Here is an 18,230-nt window from a genome sequence, read left to right on the forward strand (position 1 = left end):
TCATTTCCAAAATAAATAAAAAAGTTTAAGTTTTATAAGCACAAACGCTCGCCTTGCTCTGTTCTGTGATGCGCGTTCGTGACGTCACGTAATACGCAATTACGTTGAAAAGGTCACGCTTGACGTGTTTACAAATGTGCAGAAGGAGGACCATATACACATTTTCAAATGTATTTGTGTCAGTTTATCGTTTAAAATGCCCATTTCGTGTGCGTATCCTGGGTGTTTTAATATTAAAAAGCCAAAAAGAACATTTTCTTCAGGACAGAAATTTTTCAAGCGTGACCTTTTCAACGTAATTGCGTATTACGTGACGTCACGAACGCGCATCACAGAACAGAGCAAGGCGAACATTTGTGCTTATAAAACTTAAACTTTTTTATTTATTTTGGAAATGACCGATCGTTTCGCTAGATAAGACCCTTATTCATCATCTGGTATCGTTTAAAGCCCTTTGAAGCTGCACTTAAACTGTCATTTGGACCTTCTACCGTTTGGGTCCCAATAGAATCCATTACATGGGGGGAAATCCTGGAATGTTTTCATCAAAAACCTTAATTTCTTTGCGACTGAAGAAAGAAAGACATGGACATCTTGGATGACATGGGGGTGAGTAAATTATCAGCAAAAGTTTTTTTGAAAGTGAACTTCTCCTTTAAGGTCTAAGCTACATCCTTGCTTCAGGTTGAATGATTCTCATTGGCTAAGAAATAGATAAACAGTAATTTTCCACATATATACAGATAGACTGGAGCATATCTCCATCGATTAGGCAGCTGACACTCGGACCCTGAAGTTAGGCACGTCGTGACCTTCCAGGTCGCAGATTTGCGTTGCTGGGCGCCAACATGTCCTGAACAACAACTCGGTCAACCTCCAATAATGCCAGTTGTTCCTTAACCTTTAACCAAAAAGATTAACACACACTGACACACAGCTTTTTCAAGGTTGGAAATGACCAGGCTCTAACTATAAACAGGAGAGTCCTCTCAAAACATCAAGATAATATGTTCTTTCTCTCAAGGAAAGCTACACTTTAGTCTAAATGTTTCCATGTAAGGCTTTAACGAGAATACTTTTTGTGTGCAAAAAGTAAACAAAAATAACGACTTTATTCAACTATTCATTTCCTTCTCTGTGGGCCTCGAGTGAGTTCACCTAGTGTAACAGTGCAGCGCTTCTGTGTTGTATGTCACACGTAGGCTCACTATTGGCCGACGCTGGTCATGTGTGTGATGCGTGTGACGTACAACACAGACGCGCTGCTACGTGAACTCACTCGAGGCCCAGAGAGAAGGAAATTAATAGTTGAATAAAGTTTTATTTTAAGTTTTTTTTTTTTTTCGCACAAAAAGTATTCTCGTCGCTTGATAAACTTAAGATTGAGCCACTGTAGTCACTTGGACTATATTAACAATGTCTTTCATAACTTTTCTGGGCCAGCAAGTTTCAATCCCTTAGAAGCCTATGGAGGAGTGATCCAGCTGTCAGATTTAATAAAAAATATCTTAATTTGTGTTCCGAAGATGAACGAATGTCTTACGGGGTTGGAACAACATGAGGGTGAGTAATTACTGACAGAATTTTCATTTTCATCCCTTTAAGTGACGACACACCACGACGTCACCGCTCACATTTCCCTTTACGGATCGGTGTGGAAATCGGTATCGGTACTATGTTCAAATGTAGATATTATTTTTTATACTTGAAAAATACCTTTAACTGTAGCCTACTTTAATAAACATTTTATTAGCTTCATGCATCCTTTTTAATCAACACTTAAATGTCGGTAAGTTTCATAAGGAAAGGCAACATTTTAAACAAAAACGTTGATAAAAATCACATTTTTGTCAAAGACTACGCTGTGATCAGATTCAGAACTATGATCAAAACACAGATGGCGTAGATCGAGTCCAACAACCCCAAAGCTTCACAGTCATTTTCTCTTCATGGGTTACGCTTCATTTCATTGGGTAACATTAAGCAGTTTTGATTTACATGTTGTTTAATGTTTGATGATCACGTTATTTTACATTTGAGTGAGCAATCTTCAATCACTAGTTTCAGCTTCAGCTTCCCCTCTGTGTTTTGATCCGGAGATTCTGTACTAGAAGATGTGTCATAGCGCCCCCTACCGTATAACAGTGAAAACATGGATAGCTGGAAAATTCAGTCAATGGTGGGGAAAGAGTAAAGTAGAATTAAAGTAAATTCCTATGTACACTTTCAGTGGACTAGCCTACACAAAAATTCAGATACATAGAATTAGAAACATATCTGTTTTATATCAATATTCAAATCAATATTTTCAAACATGTAAGTTTCATAAGACTGTATGAAAAACTATATAAAAAAAGTATATTTAACAGGCTACTCGGTCAAAAGAGTTGTATCTCCGCCCAAGTAGCAGTGCTTCGCCTTCTGAGAATATAGTTCCTAGTATGTATACAGTTAGAAGATGGCTGTGTCTCATGTGACCTTGTTATTTGTATACGCTGTGACTATACACATCACAACATGTAAATAGGAAAATGTAGGTGTTATTTTCTCACTTATTGGGAGCAGTATGCTAGCTGGAGCCGTTTATCTCCTGTATTTGTGCTAAGCTAGGCTAGCGGTGGGCGCGTCAGACAGAGTTACGGCACGCACAGAGATGAGAAGCGTATGTATGGACTTATCTAACTCTGGGGGATATGGTGAATAAGCTAAAGTCCCAAAAAGTCGGCGTGTTCCTTTAAGAATCGTAACACTATGTAATTTCTACCTACTGGGCAATTATCAACGTGTGCGTGGAATGCTGTTATAGAGGCCACATACACCTTCACCAATTTGACCTGCACAAATTTGTGAAAACTCTCCATTTATGTGTGTAGAGACTAAGGATGTTAATGATTAATCGATTGTCTCTACAGCGCGTTTTGCCAGATGGTTGTGTGCATCTGCCACACTTTTGTGAATTGTGACAGCAGGCGAGGCGGATTGCACACCGTGCGGGCTAACTATAAAAAAAACTATAAAATACTTTTTTTCAAAAATAAGTGACCTAGTCTTGAATCACTCAAGTTGAGTGCTCTATTTTATTCAAAAATATATTAAAAATGGCCAAAAAGCTTATGAGGGTTCAGGCAGTAATCACAGTCCAAATATGATACAACACACAAACAGAATATATACCCACAACATGCTGGATAATTGTGACAATAAAAACAACCCCATATCCGGCTATATGGGCGGTGATAATACTCCAATATTACATTAGAAACATAATATATAATATAGTATCAGAAGGCCAGATACTGATACTATATATCAGAATATAGTGTTTGAAATGTGTAGTACTTTTGGTAGGAACAGTGTATAATATCCATATATATAGATGTTATATGGTGTGCATATAAACATGTTATAAAGTGTGTGTATCAAACCCTAGTAGCATGTTGATATTGATGTGAATTATTTGAAAAGCTTGTTTAAATTGTTATTTCACCATTTTAGTTCAATTTCCTTTTTACACATATTAACTGTGTGCACAGAAAAAATACATTGTTGAATTAATATTAATTCCCTAAACATCTGTTAAGCATTTTCATTAATTTTCTATCACAAATATTTCAATAGCTTCAGCTCTTTTGTCTTAATGGTCACAAATACTTGATACATACTTATTTAGTGCATAATTATTCCCGCTAGAATAGGGGGTTGGGCTTTAGAGCGAAGGCCAGTGATTGGTTTGAATCTTTATAGACTCTAAACCAATGGGCGACCTGCATTCACCTTTAAAGGCAGTAAGTGGAGAAATGGGTACTCACTCTCTTCGCTTTGGCTTTGAAAATTGTAATACCTGAAATTAAGAAAATAAAAATGAGCGGAAGAGGCAAAACCGGTGGTAAAGCCAGAGCGAAGGCAAAGACTCGCTCCTCTAGGGCTGGACTGCAGTTCCCCGTTGGCCGTGTTCACAGGCTTCTCCGCAAGGGAAACTACGGTGAGCGCGTCGGTGCCGGAGCTCCTGTTTATCTGGCGGCGGTGCTCGAGTATTTGACTGCTGAGATTCTGGAGTTGGCTGGAAACGCTGCTCGGGATAACAAGAAGACCCGCATCATCCCCCGTCACCTGCAGTTGGCGGTGCGTAACGACGAGGAGCTCAACAAACTTCTAGGCCGAGTGACCATCGCTCAGGGCGGCGTGCTGCCCAACATCCAGGCCGTGCTGCTGCCCAAGAAGACCGAGAAACCCTCTAAATCTAAATAAGTGCAGTCAAGTTTGTTTTAGACCAAAAGGCTCTTTTAAGAGCCACCCATTTTATCTGATAGAGAGTGTTTTTCATTGGTAATATTTATAAACACTATAAAGGTGTTTGGTTGAGGGAGAAAATTACCCATTAAACCAATAAACTCTGCATCATCGACGATTACGGGTCGCAGGTGTGTGTGTTTGTCATAAACACGATGATGATCCCCATATGTGTGTTTATCACCCAACCCATCTGCCTTAATATTAAAATATAGTTGGTCTACCAAGCTCTGACAATGTATTGAAGATTTTAATAAACATCCAAAATAAAAAGCAATATACATCTCGGCTTCATGGTAACAGAAATTGGTCAATGTTACTCTGGGTCTTTGATCCCCTATTTTACAGGACGGATGGAAATCCTAGTGTGTCTCGCTGCTGTGCTTTTATACAGACTGTAATGTGATCTTGTTCTAATCCGAGATCTGCACAATCACTGGGAACTAAGGCGAGTATTTCAGAACAATTGAATACAACATTGTGAGTATAAAGACCAGGGAGGTGTTATATATACACCGTTTGATGTATATGAAGTATTCAACAGAACAAAAGCAGCTCGAGCGGGAAACCTTCCACTTGTTTGAAAAAGAGGAAACGCGCAGTCATTGGCTGGCACTCATGCGCAGACGTCACGTATTAGCCAATCACAAGGTCTGCATCCTCGCGACACTATGAGCTCGTGACGGTACAATGCTTTAAAAGCGGGTGTATAACGTATAGCAGCATTTCCTTCCAGCGCAAGCAGGACAGAGAGAAAGACTGCAACAATGGCCAGAACCAAGCAGACCGCTCGTAAATCCACCGGTGGTAAAGCCCCGAGGAAGCAGCTCGCTACTAAAGCCGCCCGTAAGAGCGCTCCGGCCACCGGCGGCGTCAAGAAGCCTCACCGCTACCGGCCCGGGACCGTGGCTCTGCGGGAGATCCGCCGCTATCAGAAGTCCACCGAGCTGCTGATCCGCAAACTGCCCTTCCAGCGGCTGGTGAGAGAAATCGCTCAGGACTTCAAGACGGACCTGCGCTTCCAGAGCTCCGCTGTCATGGCCTTGCAGGAGTCCAGCGAGGCTTATTTGGTCGGTCTGTTCGAGGACACCAACCTGTGCGCCATCCACGCCAAGAGGGTCACCATCATGCCCAAAGATATTCAGCTGGCCCGCCGCATCCGCGGAGAGCGCGCTTAAACCCGCGTCTGCGTCAACCCACAACGGCTCTTTTAAGAGCCACCAAAACTGCACTGAACGAGATCATTTCCAGTTGAACTCAATGAGTAGAAAGTTGCGTTCACGCATTTCATTAATACTCTCTGGGTCACCGTTCTCTAAATCCTCAGTTAACATTACTATTACTAAGTCTAATCCTAACCCCTATTATAAACTACTTAGACATAAGCGGTTATGTATTTTAATGTTTGTATAGATCTATGTTCTTTTTATTTTACTTGAATACTGTGATGTCAGTTGTACAGAGTGAGAATCACACAAATAAACTGCGCACTCCGATTCCAATGTTGTTGTGGATAGTTTCAAAGGAGCTAGAAATGTATCTTCATATTTACTAAAGCTTCTTTTCATCTTCAAACAGTTTTCCCAAACAAGACTACAGTGGTTGTTTTGTCTATCTCTTTTCTTCCAGCTACTCCCTAATAGTGGCATGGTCTGTTTTGAAACTTTTAGCGCAAGTTCAATACAGGTTCAATACTCTTATACAGGTGCAAGTTCAGCTAAATGTAGACATACAGTATAAACCACTGAGGCCTGAAATCATTTATATTCTGCAAATATATCCGAATCTCTGTATATTACATGATGATATTATAACATCCTTTTCATCAAATGAAATAAATCTTATAAAACATGAAAGAAGTCGGACAGGCCTCGTTATAGATTATGGTTTGGGATGAACCACATTGTTTTGTGCTGGAACTACATTGAGGGGAGGGGCGTTTTGCGCCTTGTGACGCGGTGTTGGTTTCTATCAGGTCCTGTAAGTAAATATAAAAGGCCTCCTTGCAACGCTGAACGTACATATCTTGTCATTGTTTAACTGGATTGAGTGAAACATGTCTGGAAGAGGCAAAGGCGGTAAAGGACTCGGGAAAGGAGGCGCTAAGCGTCACCGTAAAGTGTTGCGCGATAACATCCAGGGAATCACCAAACCCGCCATTCGTCGTCTGGCTCGCCGTGGTGGCGTCAAGCGCATCTCCGGTCTAATCTACGAGGAGACCCGCGGAGTGTTGAAGGTGTTTCTGGAGAACGTGATCCGCGACGCCGTCACCTACACCGAGCACGCCAAGAGAAAGACCGTCACCGCCATGGATGTTGTGTACGCGCTGAAGAGACAGGGACGCACCTTGTACGGCTTCGGCGGATAAACGCCTGAAACCAGGAGAAACCACTCAAACCCAACGGCTCTTTTAAGAGCCACACACACTTTCATTTAAAGAGTTTTGCCACACCACATCAGTGTTAATGATTCATGCTTTGCTTGAAAGTAAACGATACAGTTCTATTTTTTTTTCTTTCTGAAAAATAATTCTTCAGGATAGTTTTGACTAAATATGTTACTCTAGACCACAACATCAGTCACTAGTAGCACGGGTATATTTGTGGAAAGCCAGCAATACGTTGTATGGGTCAAAATTATAGGCTTTTCTTTTATGCCAAAAATCATTAGAATATTAAGTAAGCATCATGTTCCATTAAAGTATTTTGTAAGTTTTCTACCATAATATAAAACATTTATTTTTGTGAGTGAATGCAGCACAATCGCGAACATAAATGGACAAATTTCAATGTTTCGATTTTTTTGGCCCCCTCAGATTCCAGATGTTCAAATAGTTGTATCCTGCCAAATATTGTCCTATCCTAACAAACCATACATCAATGGAAAGCTTATTTATTCAGCTTTCATATGATGTATAAATGTTTTGTGGTCCAGGGTCACATAAGGTTCACTGTATAATTGCATTAAAGTCGCACAAAAATTTGAGTTCTATAAGCTTTTCTTTCAGAAGCACATTTCCTATAGATTCACCATCTATTGGACTTTAAAGTGATTTACAGAAACAAGAAAAAAAGAGAAAATGGTGAAAATAAAAGTGAAACGTCAGCGGTAAAGGGGCTTTTAGAGACTTTCTGGTATACAAAGCTGTTTTTAAAGGAATTTTATCGTTGCTATTATTAATTCCCTTCAAAAAGGACTTTTCAGATTACACGATCATGCGTAATATTTGGGTTTTTCTTCAAAATTTTATTAAAATGGAAATAAAAAGCGGGAAATGAACAAAGGGAACGGTGTCCTGTGGCGTGTCACTCAAACATTTGGCGGTAGGAGGGGCTATCATTTAACCGTTCGTGATAGGCACTTGTTCCTCTCGTGATTCTTTGAGTTGTCCAATGAAATACGAGTTTATGGGTTTGGCCTATGAAAACAGGCAATCAGCAGATTCTCGAATCTCTTTGAAAATTAACATAAGGAGCGAATAAATGCCTCTGTATCGCACTAGATTTTACACTGATTTGTCAGTTTTCTGATTACTCATCATCATGCCTGAACCAGCGAAATCCGCGCCTAAGAAGGGCTCAAAGAAGGCCGTCACCAAGACCGCCGGTAAGGGAGGAAAGAAGCGCAGAAAGTCCAGGAAGGAGAGCTATGCTATCTATGTCTATAAAGTCTTAAAGCAGGTTCATCCTGACACTGGCATCTCATCCAAGGCGATGGGCATCATGAACTCCTTCGTCAACGACATCTTCGAGCGCATCGCCGGTGAGTCGTCTCGCCTCGCGCACTACAACAAGCGCTCCACCATCACCTCTAGAGAGATCCAGACCGCCGTGCGTCTGCTGCTGCCCGGAGAGCTGGCCAAACACGCCGTGTCCGAGGGCACAAAGGCCGTCACCAAATACACCAGCTCGAAGTAAAGCGGGATCTGAAGATTTCAGCTACCACAAAGGCTCTTTTAAGAGCCACCCACCCTATCCATTTAAAGAGTTTCTGTTGTTTGTTGCTGTTAAAACGGTTGAAAATTGCATATTCTGATATTTGATCTTTTTCTTAGATGTATGAATTATTATTTTTTTTCCTCAGGTTTTTTTAACTTTGAAGGTTTTCATGGTTTCAACAGCTACTTTCTATTTCATCTCACTCCTTCTCTCACCTGATTCGAATGTCTGTTTTTAAGAGCCACCCATTTACTTAAATGTAGAGTAGGCACATTTTTTTTGATAAACACTTTTTGTTATAGTGGTTGAAACATCATGATACCAATCAGATAATAAAAGTGGTCTAAACATAAATAAATGTCTTAACAAATAATAAAATAACATAAAAAAATCCATACCTGCCTGACCCTGCATTTCAAAAAAGTGCTTCAGATGTTTTAGAATTTGTTGTAGATTCTATCACAATCCATTCTGTTATAGATTCTAATAACACATTCAAAACTAACTATGGTAAATGTAGAAAAAATGTGTTGTAAATTGGTGGATTTTCTAAACTGTTATTTGATCCGTGTTTCATCCAAAGCTGTTTTTTTGTTATTCAGCAAAAATGACAAGTTTAAGAGAGCTTTAGTTTAATTCTTGTTTGGTTGGGTTATTGAGGTAATAATTATCAAATGGAAGAATTTAAGAGTAAATGCATTCATTCTCCTTTTGTTAGATTTGAAAAAGACCATCCAGGTAAATTTATATTGCATTGGAATGAAGTGGATGAAGAAAACATGATTACAGTGTTGGATAAATTACTACGTTTAAATACACATTTGTGAAATCTCAATTGTAGGCCTCAAATTTTCTTAATTTCTAAATTATGTACTGTTCTGAAATTAAAGCACTCAACTTAATAAAATCAAGGTCATTATGTAATAACTTGCTACATCATGAGAAATCTACATGCTAATGTGAATCAAGTTTACTATAGGCCTCTACAAAGCATGTGATATAAGGTTCATTGTTGTGTAGACAGGAGCATTTGGGCCTAGTTAAGTCAATTTCTGATTCATTTTAATTGTTTGTGCTAATAAAACATTATTGCAGTGAAATTCGCTTGCCAAAAGGGTGTTTTTAAAATAAAGTCTAATAATAAAACTCAATCTTTGGATTTTTCATGGTCAGTTTCTTAAAGACTAATGCCAGCTGACCTGTCAGATGATGATGACTGAAGGACAATTTCAGTCTGAATTTTGCACAGCTGTCACTGTACTTTACTGTACATGGATCAGCTATTATTATGCTTTTTTAACTGTACTGACATTTAGCAGACACTTTTATCCAAAGCGACTTACTTAACCCTCTGGTTGTTTTAATGTAATTGGACTAAAACTTACAGTGTGTGGTAATGTTAGATGGATGTTTGATGCACTTCAGAATAGGATGAAATTACAGTTTTTCTCGATTGCTTAAACACGTTTCTTGAAACTATGCCTCGTATTCTCAAAACAGTAAACACAAATCCATAGCGTCTCACCCAGTTCCCCAAAACATCCTATTTTCAGGTCAAAATGAAGCTTTACACTCAAAACCATTCACTCTTGCTGAAAAACCAAACTTTGCCCTCAGACAGGACACGCAAGCCCTCAAAATCACACACACTACAACATAGTCTAACACACTGGTGCAATAAATTCAAAACAACATTTCCAAAACTGGTAAGTGTCATAGATTTTTCCCTAAACCTAACTAAGTCCTATCTCATCTGACCTAAGTCTACCGGGGCCGTCTCCAATCGACGATCCCTAACGTCTCCAATCGACGCTTAATAAATACCTGGGCTGTCTCCAATCGACGACCCCCCTGGGCCGTTTACAATCGACGATCCCTAATGTCTCCAATCGACACTTAATATATAGTCTACTAACTAACTTGCTTCCCTAACTAGCTTTCTTCCTGCGCAGGAATAATTGACAAACAGACCTTAGCAAATGTCCTTTAAATGCTTTAATCATGACCAGGAGATCTTCCCGAGCAGTTCTCAGGGAATCTCTCCCAAGGAGCAAGGCCGGAGGATCTCAGACAAATTCCATTGAGAATCCCACCAGCTAAAAGAATACAACAGTTTTTATAGAATAACAAGGTATGGCAAAAAAAAATTCATAGACAAACCCTGCTGTTACCAGGTAAAGCAAACTTTGTTTTAATGATTACTTCATTGTTAATCACAAGGTTCAAATTTAGTCATGTCTAGTTTCAATTCCCAAATGTGTTATTTTTACACTCACACAACCAAAGTAAAAAGGGGTATGGCAACACAATATACAACATTCAAAAACACAGGACAGAACGTTTTAGTACATTGTGTTTCAAAGTGTTATCATGTTAGGCCTAAAAAGAGAAGTAACGTTAGATGTTAGAAACATGGTTAGTTTAATATACAGTTTACTATTTTTTCTATTAAAAATCGTACTCGGTTACTAACGTAACCTCGGTTCTCTCTAGAAGAGGGAACGAGTACTGCGTTGAAAACGCTAGGGGAAAAACTCATTTTCACGAAATACTGAAGCAAAAAATTATCCTTTAATTTTTGAAATAATGTAAAGCGCGTTGCAGCAGCACACAGCCATGGGCGAGACGGCTCGCTCGCTCATTGGCTGCTCTGCGGCAACTGCATAAGCTTATCGAGCGAGGCCTGCGGTGACGTCAGGCCAATGAGCCACTTCCCGCCGAAACGGGCGTGGCTTAGCCCTATAAAGGAAGCTCGAAAAGGCTGATTCACTGATTTTATTCATCACCGAAGCGAACCAGAGTGAACCGTACGCACGGCCAGAAAACGCAGTACTCGTTCCCTCTTCTAGAGAGAACCGAGGTTACGTTAGTAACCGAGTACGTTCTCTTACGAGAGGTTCTCTCGTATTGCGTAAGCAGCTTACGCTTCGGGAAAGTTCTCTTTCTTCGAGATCTGAAGCCAAAAAATTATCCTTAATTTTGCATTTATTGTCAACGCAGTGCAGCGGTAGGCAGACCAAAGCAAGCTGTATAAGCGTGCTCATTGGCTGCCAGGCGGCAACTGCTTAAGCCTACCAGTGTGCCCGGCGTGACGTCACACCCAATGAGGGCCAGTGTGTATATAAGGAGGGCTCACAGGCTGAAACTCTGATTTTCTTGTCTTCAGCGAAGCTCTTCGCATCGCTGGATCTTGAGAAGCCGCCGCCGTCGAAACCAGCGACCAGCAAGCTTAGGACAGCGCCGCCTTCAGCCATCCGTGCCTGCTACGCTATCCGGCGACATATCCTTTTATTACTGCTGTGTGTGGTCGCCCTGCGACACACACTTTCTCTCACTGTTCTAAAAGAGCACGAGGCGTTTTTGTCAAAATGCCTCGTTTTTCCTGCGGCTCGTGCCGCGCCCCGCTCAGCGACGGAGACCGCCACCTCTTCTGCGCTCTCTGCCTGGGCCGCGAGCACGCCGCCACCGCACTCTCTACGGGCGGCTGCCCCGAGTGCGAAGAACTTTCAATGTCGACCCTGCGGGCTCGACTTGAAGTTTTCGACCAAGATGTCGCTCCGCCTGTCCCTGCCGGGCCGCGCAAGAAGAAGCGCCGCTCGCAGAGACCACCGGAGACTGATGTGACTGAGGAGCTCGCCGGAACCTCTCCCTCGAGCTTCTCTCTCGCCCTCTCCGCCCCCCCTCTCGGCCGCTCAACCGCCGGCTCTCGCCCGCGCCGCCGCCGCCACTCAAAAGCGTGGGAAGCTATTCCAGGCGCATCAGAATGGGTGCTAAGCACAGTAAAAAAGGGCTATACTCTGCAGTTCGCTCGCCGCCCCCCTGCGCTTTCAGGCGCGTACCGAGACGAGAGTGAATGGAGAAGTAGCACATCTACTTCGAGCAGAAATAGCTACACTTCTGTGCAAAGGGGCTATAGAACCGGTTTCCCCTTCTATGAGCGAGTCGGGCTTTTACAGCCGTTATTTCCTCGTTCCCAAGAAGGACGGAGCTCTCAGACCAATTTTGGATCTAAGACGTTTGAACAAGGCTCTTATGAGAAGACCGTTCAAAATGCTCACAACCAGGCAAATTCTCGCGCAAATTCGCCCGGGGGACTGGTTTATATCTCTCGATCTAAAAGACGTGAACTTTCAGATCCAGATAATACCCCGTCACAGGCCATTCTCGGTACACCGTCCTGCCTTTAGGCCTGTCGTTGGCACCCCGTACATTTACGAAGTGCATGGACACGGCTCTCGCTCCCCTGAGGGGTCGGGGAATGCGAATTCTGAACTACTTGGACGATTGGCTAATTCTAGCACAGTCAGAGGCCGAACTCATCGCCCACAGAACAGTGCTTCTAAGCCACCTGGACAGCCTGGGGCTCACGGTCAACTGGACCAAGAGCTCATTAGTGCCCAGTCAATCAACCTCTTTTCTGGGTTTGGATCTGGACACTGTGGCAATGACGGCCCGCCTGTCGACACAGCGCGCGCGCTGCATTCGACACCTGGCCGCGTCCTTTGGGTCTGTTACGTATGCGCCCGCTACAACGCTGGCTGAATGCCCGAGTGCCTCACAGAGCCTGGGCTTCCGGCGGCATTCGAATCAGAGTGACTCAGAGCTGCGTTTCAGCACTGAAGCCCTGGTTAGTGGCCGACTGGTACCAGCGGGGAGTGACAATGGGAGCCATCTCACACAGCAAAGTTATCTCGACGGACGCTTCCACCTCAGGTTGGGGCGCTCTTTTCGAGGGCAAACCGGTCTTTGGCCTGTGGTCAGACCAGGAGAAATGCCTCCACATAAACTGTTTGGAGATGATAGCGGTCGAGAACGCGCTCAAGCGCTCCCTCCCATTCATACAGGATCACCATGTGCTAGTCCTCTCGGACAACATGTCCGTGGTATCCTATGTGAACCGACAGGGCGGTGTCAGATCCAGGAACCTGTGCAAGCTGACAGAACGCCTTCTCGTGTGGGCTCACCGCTCGTTGCGCTCGCTGAGAGCCGCGCACGTGCCGGGCCACCTGAATGTCGGTCCAGACAGACTGTCCAGAGACATCATTCCCCCAGAAGAATGGACCCTGCACCCCCAGACAGTCCAGTTTCTCTGGCGCCTATTCGGCAGAGCGGAGGTCGACCTCTTTGCGTCGAGAGACAATGCTCACTGCCCGAAATTTTTCTCAAAAAGCGAGGACGCGCTGTCCCAGACATGGCCCAGCCTCCCGCTGTACGCTTTTCCCCCGATCTCCCTGTTACCACAGGTCATTACGAGGATCAGGGAAACGCACCACCCAGTGCTTCTTATAGCCCCGCGTTGGGAGAACCAAACCTGGTACCCAGAGCTAGTGAGGCTGTCGCACTCATCCCCATGGCCGATCCTGGTGAGAAAGGATCTCCTCTCTCAAGCCGGTGGATCGATCTGGCATCCCCATCCAGAACGATGGTCTCTGCATGCATGGGTAATCAACGGATACCCGTTGACCTGCCAGAAGGGGTCGTGAACACGATCACGCAGTCTAGAGCTCCCTCCACGAGACGGCTCTACGCGTCTAAATGGTCGGTGTTTTCTAAATGGTGCGCTACTAAGAGCTTGGATCCACGTGCATGTGGGGTCCCACGGGTGCTCTCCTTCCTACAAGAGCTGTTGGACAAGGGCAGGTCCCCTTCCACGCTCAAAGTGTATGTGGCGGCTATTGCAGCGTTCGCTGAGACGACGCGCGGCCAGGCAATAGGAAGGAACGAGCTTATTATCCGCATCCTCAGAGGGGCTAGACGGATGAATCCCCCGTGGCCCCCCTCGGTTCCTATTTGGGATCTGTCCTTGGTCCTGGAGGCCCTGAAGGCTTTTCCCTTTGAACCGCTTGAATCCATGGATTTAAAGTACCTTTCGCTCAAAACTGTTTTTCTGATAACTCTGTCTTCAGTAAAACGCGTGGGGGATCTGCACGCGCTATCTATTAGCCCTGCATGTCTTGAGTTCGGACCGAATGACTCTAAAGTCATTCTCAGACCGAGACACGGGTATATTCCCAAAGCGATTGGTACCCCCTTTAGGGCACAAATCATCTCCCTCTCGGCTCTGCCAATATCCGATAACGGGGACAGTGATAACCTCCTATGCCCTGTAAGGGCGCTGAGGGTTTACATCACGCGTTCCGCCGCTTTCAGGCGGTCCGAGCAGCTCTTTGTTTCTTTTGGTGGACGCACCAAGGGTCTCGCCGCCTCGAAACAGAGCCTGTCCAGGTGGATAGTGGACGCGATTGCAGCAGCTTACGCCTCCAAACACCTGCAGTGTCCTTTGGGTGTCAGAGCCCACTCCACTAGAGGCATGGCCTCTTCGTGGGCCTGGTCCAGCGGAATTTCTATTCACGATATTTGTATGGCGGCGGGCTGGGCCTCCCCATCTACATTCGTGAGGTTTTATAACCTGGAAGTTCCCGCCCTGCAGGCTAAACTGTTATCAGTATAAGTGGCATGTATGCTGCCCAGTCGCTTATGCGCAGACTACGTCCACATACTGGTTATTTTTCTGGTTGGCACCAGGGGAAGGATTCTTTTCCACAAATAGACCAGTGTTTCCGCTCTATTCCCTTTCCCTATACGTGTTTATGCACTGTGTGGTCCCGCGCTGCCGGCCACACCATTTACACTGATGTATATAGACCGGCTATGCCGCTCTATCTTATATGTGAAGTGAAGTGCTTGGTACAGGTGTTGGCCCGACCGGCCACCTGTTTCAACGTTATGTTTTTCCCCGGTCTCCCTGGGATTCATGTGTTGGATGCTCGGCGCGCACGGCGTTGACAATGGGTTCCCGAAGCGTAAGCTGCTTACGCAATACGAGAGAACCTCTCGTAAGAGAACGTACTCGGTTACCTAATGTAACCTCGGTTCTCTCTAGAAGAGGGAACGAGTATTGCGTAACCTGCCGTGACGCGCCACGAGCTTTGCGCTTCAGACTATGAAAACCAGAGTTTCAGCCTGTGAGCCCTCCTTATATACACACTGGCCACACCCATCTTGACGGTTAGAAGGGTGTGGAGGGCGCCTCATTGGGTGTGACGTCACGCCGGGCTCACTGGTAGGCTTAAGCAGTTGCTGCCTGGCAGCCAATGAGCACGCTTATACAGCTTGCTTTGGTCTGCCTGCCGCTGCACTGCGTTGACAATAAATGCAAAATTAAGGATAATTTTTTGGCTTCAGATCTCGAAGAAAGAGAACTTTCCCGAAGCGTAAGCTACTTACGCAATACTCGTTCCCTCTTCTAGAGAGAACCGAGGTTACATTAGGTAACCGAGTACGTTCTCATGATTGCTGTATAAGATTTAACATAACAGTGATGTTGGCATAGGCGATATCTTTTCCCTTCAAGGTTTAGTCACAGAACATCACTGGAACAGAACAATACATCCACACAGAGTCTTGAACTAATATAAACTTATTTTTACAAATAATTTTCACACTTTTATCATATAGTAACCAGTGGTGTTGTAAAACCCTAAAGAGTTACATATGGCAAGTAAGAAAACATGGAAGTGGCTACATGTGGTGTGATAGAACTTCAAGACCCTAGGCATAGTTGTCAATGAAAATCGCATACTGCAATCATGAGAACAGCAACAAGAAAACAAATAAGAAGAACCAGTCAAAGTCTATAACTCTTGATTAGTTTGATTGCATGTTAACCCAAATGGATGAATTGCAAAGCATGTGCATATTTATTCTTTGGAAGGCTACTCGAAAAAACAAGGTATGCAAAGTGTCAAAATTGCTTGCTAGACCCACCTTGGTGAGAACTTGCTGGGACCCGAGGGGTACATATGCCTCTTGCAAAGTCTTTGGCAGAGACCATTGGGGAACATGCTATAGGTGATATCTTTTCCCTTCAAGCTTTACTCAAAGAACGTCACTGGAACAGAATAATACATCCACACAGAGAAAACTTGAACTAATATAAACTTATTCTTATGATTAATTTTCACACCGAGCAAACTTAAACTAATATAAACTTTGTAAACTTTATGATTAATTTTCACTCTTTTATCAAATAGTGACCAGTGGTGTTGTAAATACCTAAAGAGTTACATATGGCAAGTAAGCATACATGTAAGTGGCTACATGTGGTGTGATAGAACTTCAAGGCTTGAAGAGAATTCATTTTCCAAAGGACATAATCCCCCTTGGCCCTATTTATAATATCCTACGATTCTGATTGATGTGTCAAAAAAAAAAAATAATAATAATAATAATTTTACAGAAAATAAAAGTGATTTTTTGACTTTCATTTTATTTAATTTTAAATTGTACTCAAACTCTGTAAAATTACAAAGAATATGTGTAAATTAAAAATTCAGATGTTATTGTAGGTATTGGGACATTAATGACAAATTACAGTAATTCACATTTTTATACAGAAAATGTACTGTATTTTTCATACAGTATTTTTTGCTGTTTTCTTAAATTACATAAAAAATTACAATTACAAATATAATCTGTAATTAAACAGTAACAAAACAGTTTAATGATAAAACAGTCGAACGACTGAAAGCCCAAAAAACACTAACATTAAAGTAAAACATCCTTAATTAAATAAACTGAAAAACTGTTATTTTACAGGTATTTCCTGAATTACCACAATCATCTTAAAAAACGGTCAATGACTGTCAGTATACGGCTGCCAAAAAAAATCGTAAAATTAAAGTAAAATATTCTAATTTAAATACAGTGCAATGCATAAGTTAATACACCCATGCTAAAGTTGACTAAAAAGAGGAATAAAAAATCATATTTTGGAAATTGAACTTAATGCCTTAATTTAAAAAATTAGGAAAAATCCAACCTTTTAGGACACCAATTTTCTTTGTGAATGAATAATGTATCGTAAATAAATAAATGTTCTTCCTTAAAATACATGGTGCATAAGTGTGTACACCCCTATGTTAAATTCCCATAGAGGCAGGCAGATTTTTATTTTTAAGTATTTTTTTTTAATTAATTTTTAGGATACTATGCATCCTGATAAAGTTCCCTTGGCCTTTGGAATTAAAATAGCCCCACATCATCACATAGCATTCACCATACCTAGAGATTGGCATGGGGTACTTTCCATAAGATCATCTCTCAATGCAAATCAAACTAGCTTTTAGGCTAACTGAAATAAAACCATGCCAATCTCTAGGTATGGTGAATGCTATGTGATGATGTGGGGCTATTTTAATTAGGAACTTTATCAGGATGCATAGTATCCTAAAAATTAATTAAAAATAAATACTTAAAAATAAAAATCTGCCTGCCTCTATGGGAATTTAACATAGGGGTGTACACACTTATGCACCATGTATTTTAAGGAAGAACATTTACGATACATTATTCATTCACAAAGAAAATTGGTGTCCTAAAAGGTTGGATTTTTCCTAATTTTTTAAATTAAGGCATTAAGTTCAATTTCCAAAATATGATTTTTTATTCCTCTTTTTAGTCAACTTTAGCATGGGTGTATTAACTTATGCATTGCACTGTAAACCGAAAGTTATTTCACAGGTATTTCCTGAATTATTATAATCAAATACTTTCATTTGTAAAAAAAAAAAAAAAAAAAATTCGTAAAAAAGGTCAAATGACCGGCAGCTATGGCTGCCAAACAAAAAAACATAAAATGTAAGTAAAATATATATTATTTTTTTTTCATTGTCACCATTGTTGCGATTTATACGCTGATTTTTGATGTCTGTGTGAGTCTATATGAACCTGTCAAAAACATTTCTGTATAATAACTTCATAAAATCTTTCAGAGTATCACAGCACAGTTTTGGCATGCACAATTTACAACCAATATTCAACAACTTAATCAGATATTAAACTTCAGGTGATATCAATAAATCAGGCCATTACATGATGACTTACATCTCTAAAAAGTGACCAACATCATCTGATCTGAGTGTCTCCTACCATATTCCTACCATAACAAATATGTGTCAGAGACAAACAGTTAAAGCAGCCAGATTGCAGATTAACAAAACA

General features: G+C 42.1%; 4 protein-coding genes across 4 annotated transcripts; all 4 read left to right on the forward strand.

Moving 5' to 3' along the window:
* The first annotated feature begins 3,832 nt into the window (after positions 1 to 3,832).
* Positions 3,833 to 4,543, forward strand: LOC311071572 (histone H2A-like). The gene has a single exon (XM_084095972.1). The coding sequence runs from the start codon at positions 3,862 to 3,864 to the stop codon at positions 4,246 to 4,248; it is 387 nt and encodes a 128-aa protein (XP_083952098.1). The 5' UTR covers positions 3,833 to 3,861; the 3' UTR covers positions 4,249 to 4,543.
* Positions 4,544 to 5,041: 498 nt separating this feature from the next.
* Positions 5,042 to 5,744, forward strand: LOC311070298 (histone H3.2-like). The gene has a single exon (XM_084094078.1). The coding sequence runs from the start codon at positions 5,058 to 5,060 to the stop codon at positions 5,466 to 5,468; it is 411 nt and encodes a 136-aa protein (XP_083950204.1). The 5' UTR covers positions 5,042 to 5,057; the 3' UTR covers positions 5,469 to 5,744.
* A 587-nt stretch (positions 5,745 to 6,331) lies between these two features.
* Positions 6,332 to 6,798, forward strand: LOC311071329 (histone H4). Its single transcript, XM_084095687.1, has one exon. It carries the CDS (start codon positions 6,347 to 6,349, stop codon positions 6,656 to 6,658), a length of 312 nt encoding a protein of 103 aa, XP_083951813.1. The 5' UTR covers positions 6,332 to 6,346; the 3' UTR covers positions 6,659 to 6,798.
* A 990-nt stretch (positions 6,799 to 7,788) lies between these two features.
* LOC311071328 (histone H2B) lies at positions 7,789 to 9,351 on the forward strand. The gene has a single exon (XM_084095686.1). It carries the CDS (start codon positions 7,833 to 7,835, stop codon positions 8,205 to 8,207), a length of 375 nt encoding a protein of 124 aa, XP_083951812.1. The 5' UTR covers positions 7,789 to 7,832; the 3' UTR covers positions 8,208 to 9,351.
* The last annotated feature ends 8,879 nt before the right edge of the window (positions 9,352 to 18,230 follow it).

This window comes from Abramis brama (assembly GCF_963993115.1).
Source record: "Abramis brama genome assembly, chromosome: 20".
NCBI lineage: Eukaryota > Metazoa > Chordata > Actinopteri > Cypriniformes > Leuciscidae > Abramis > Abramis brama.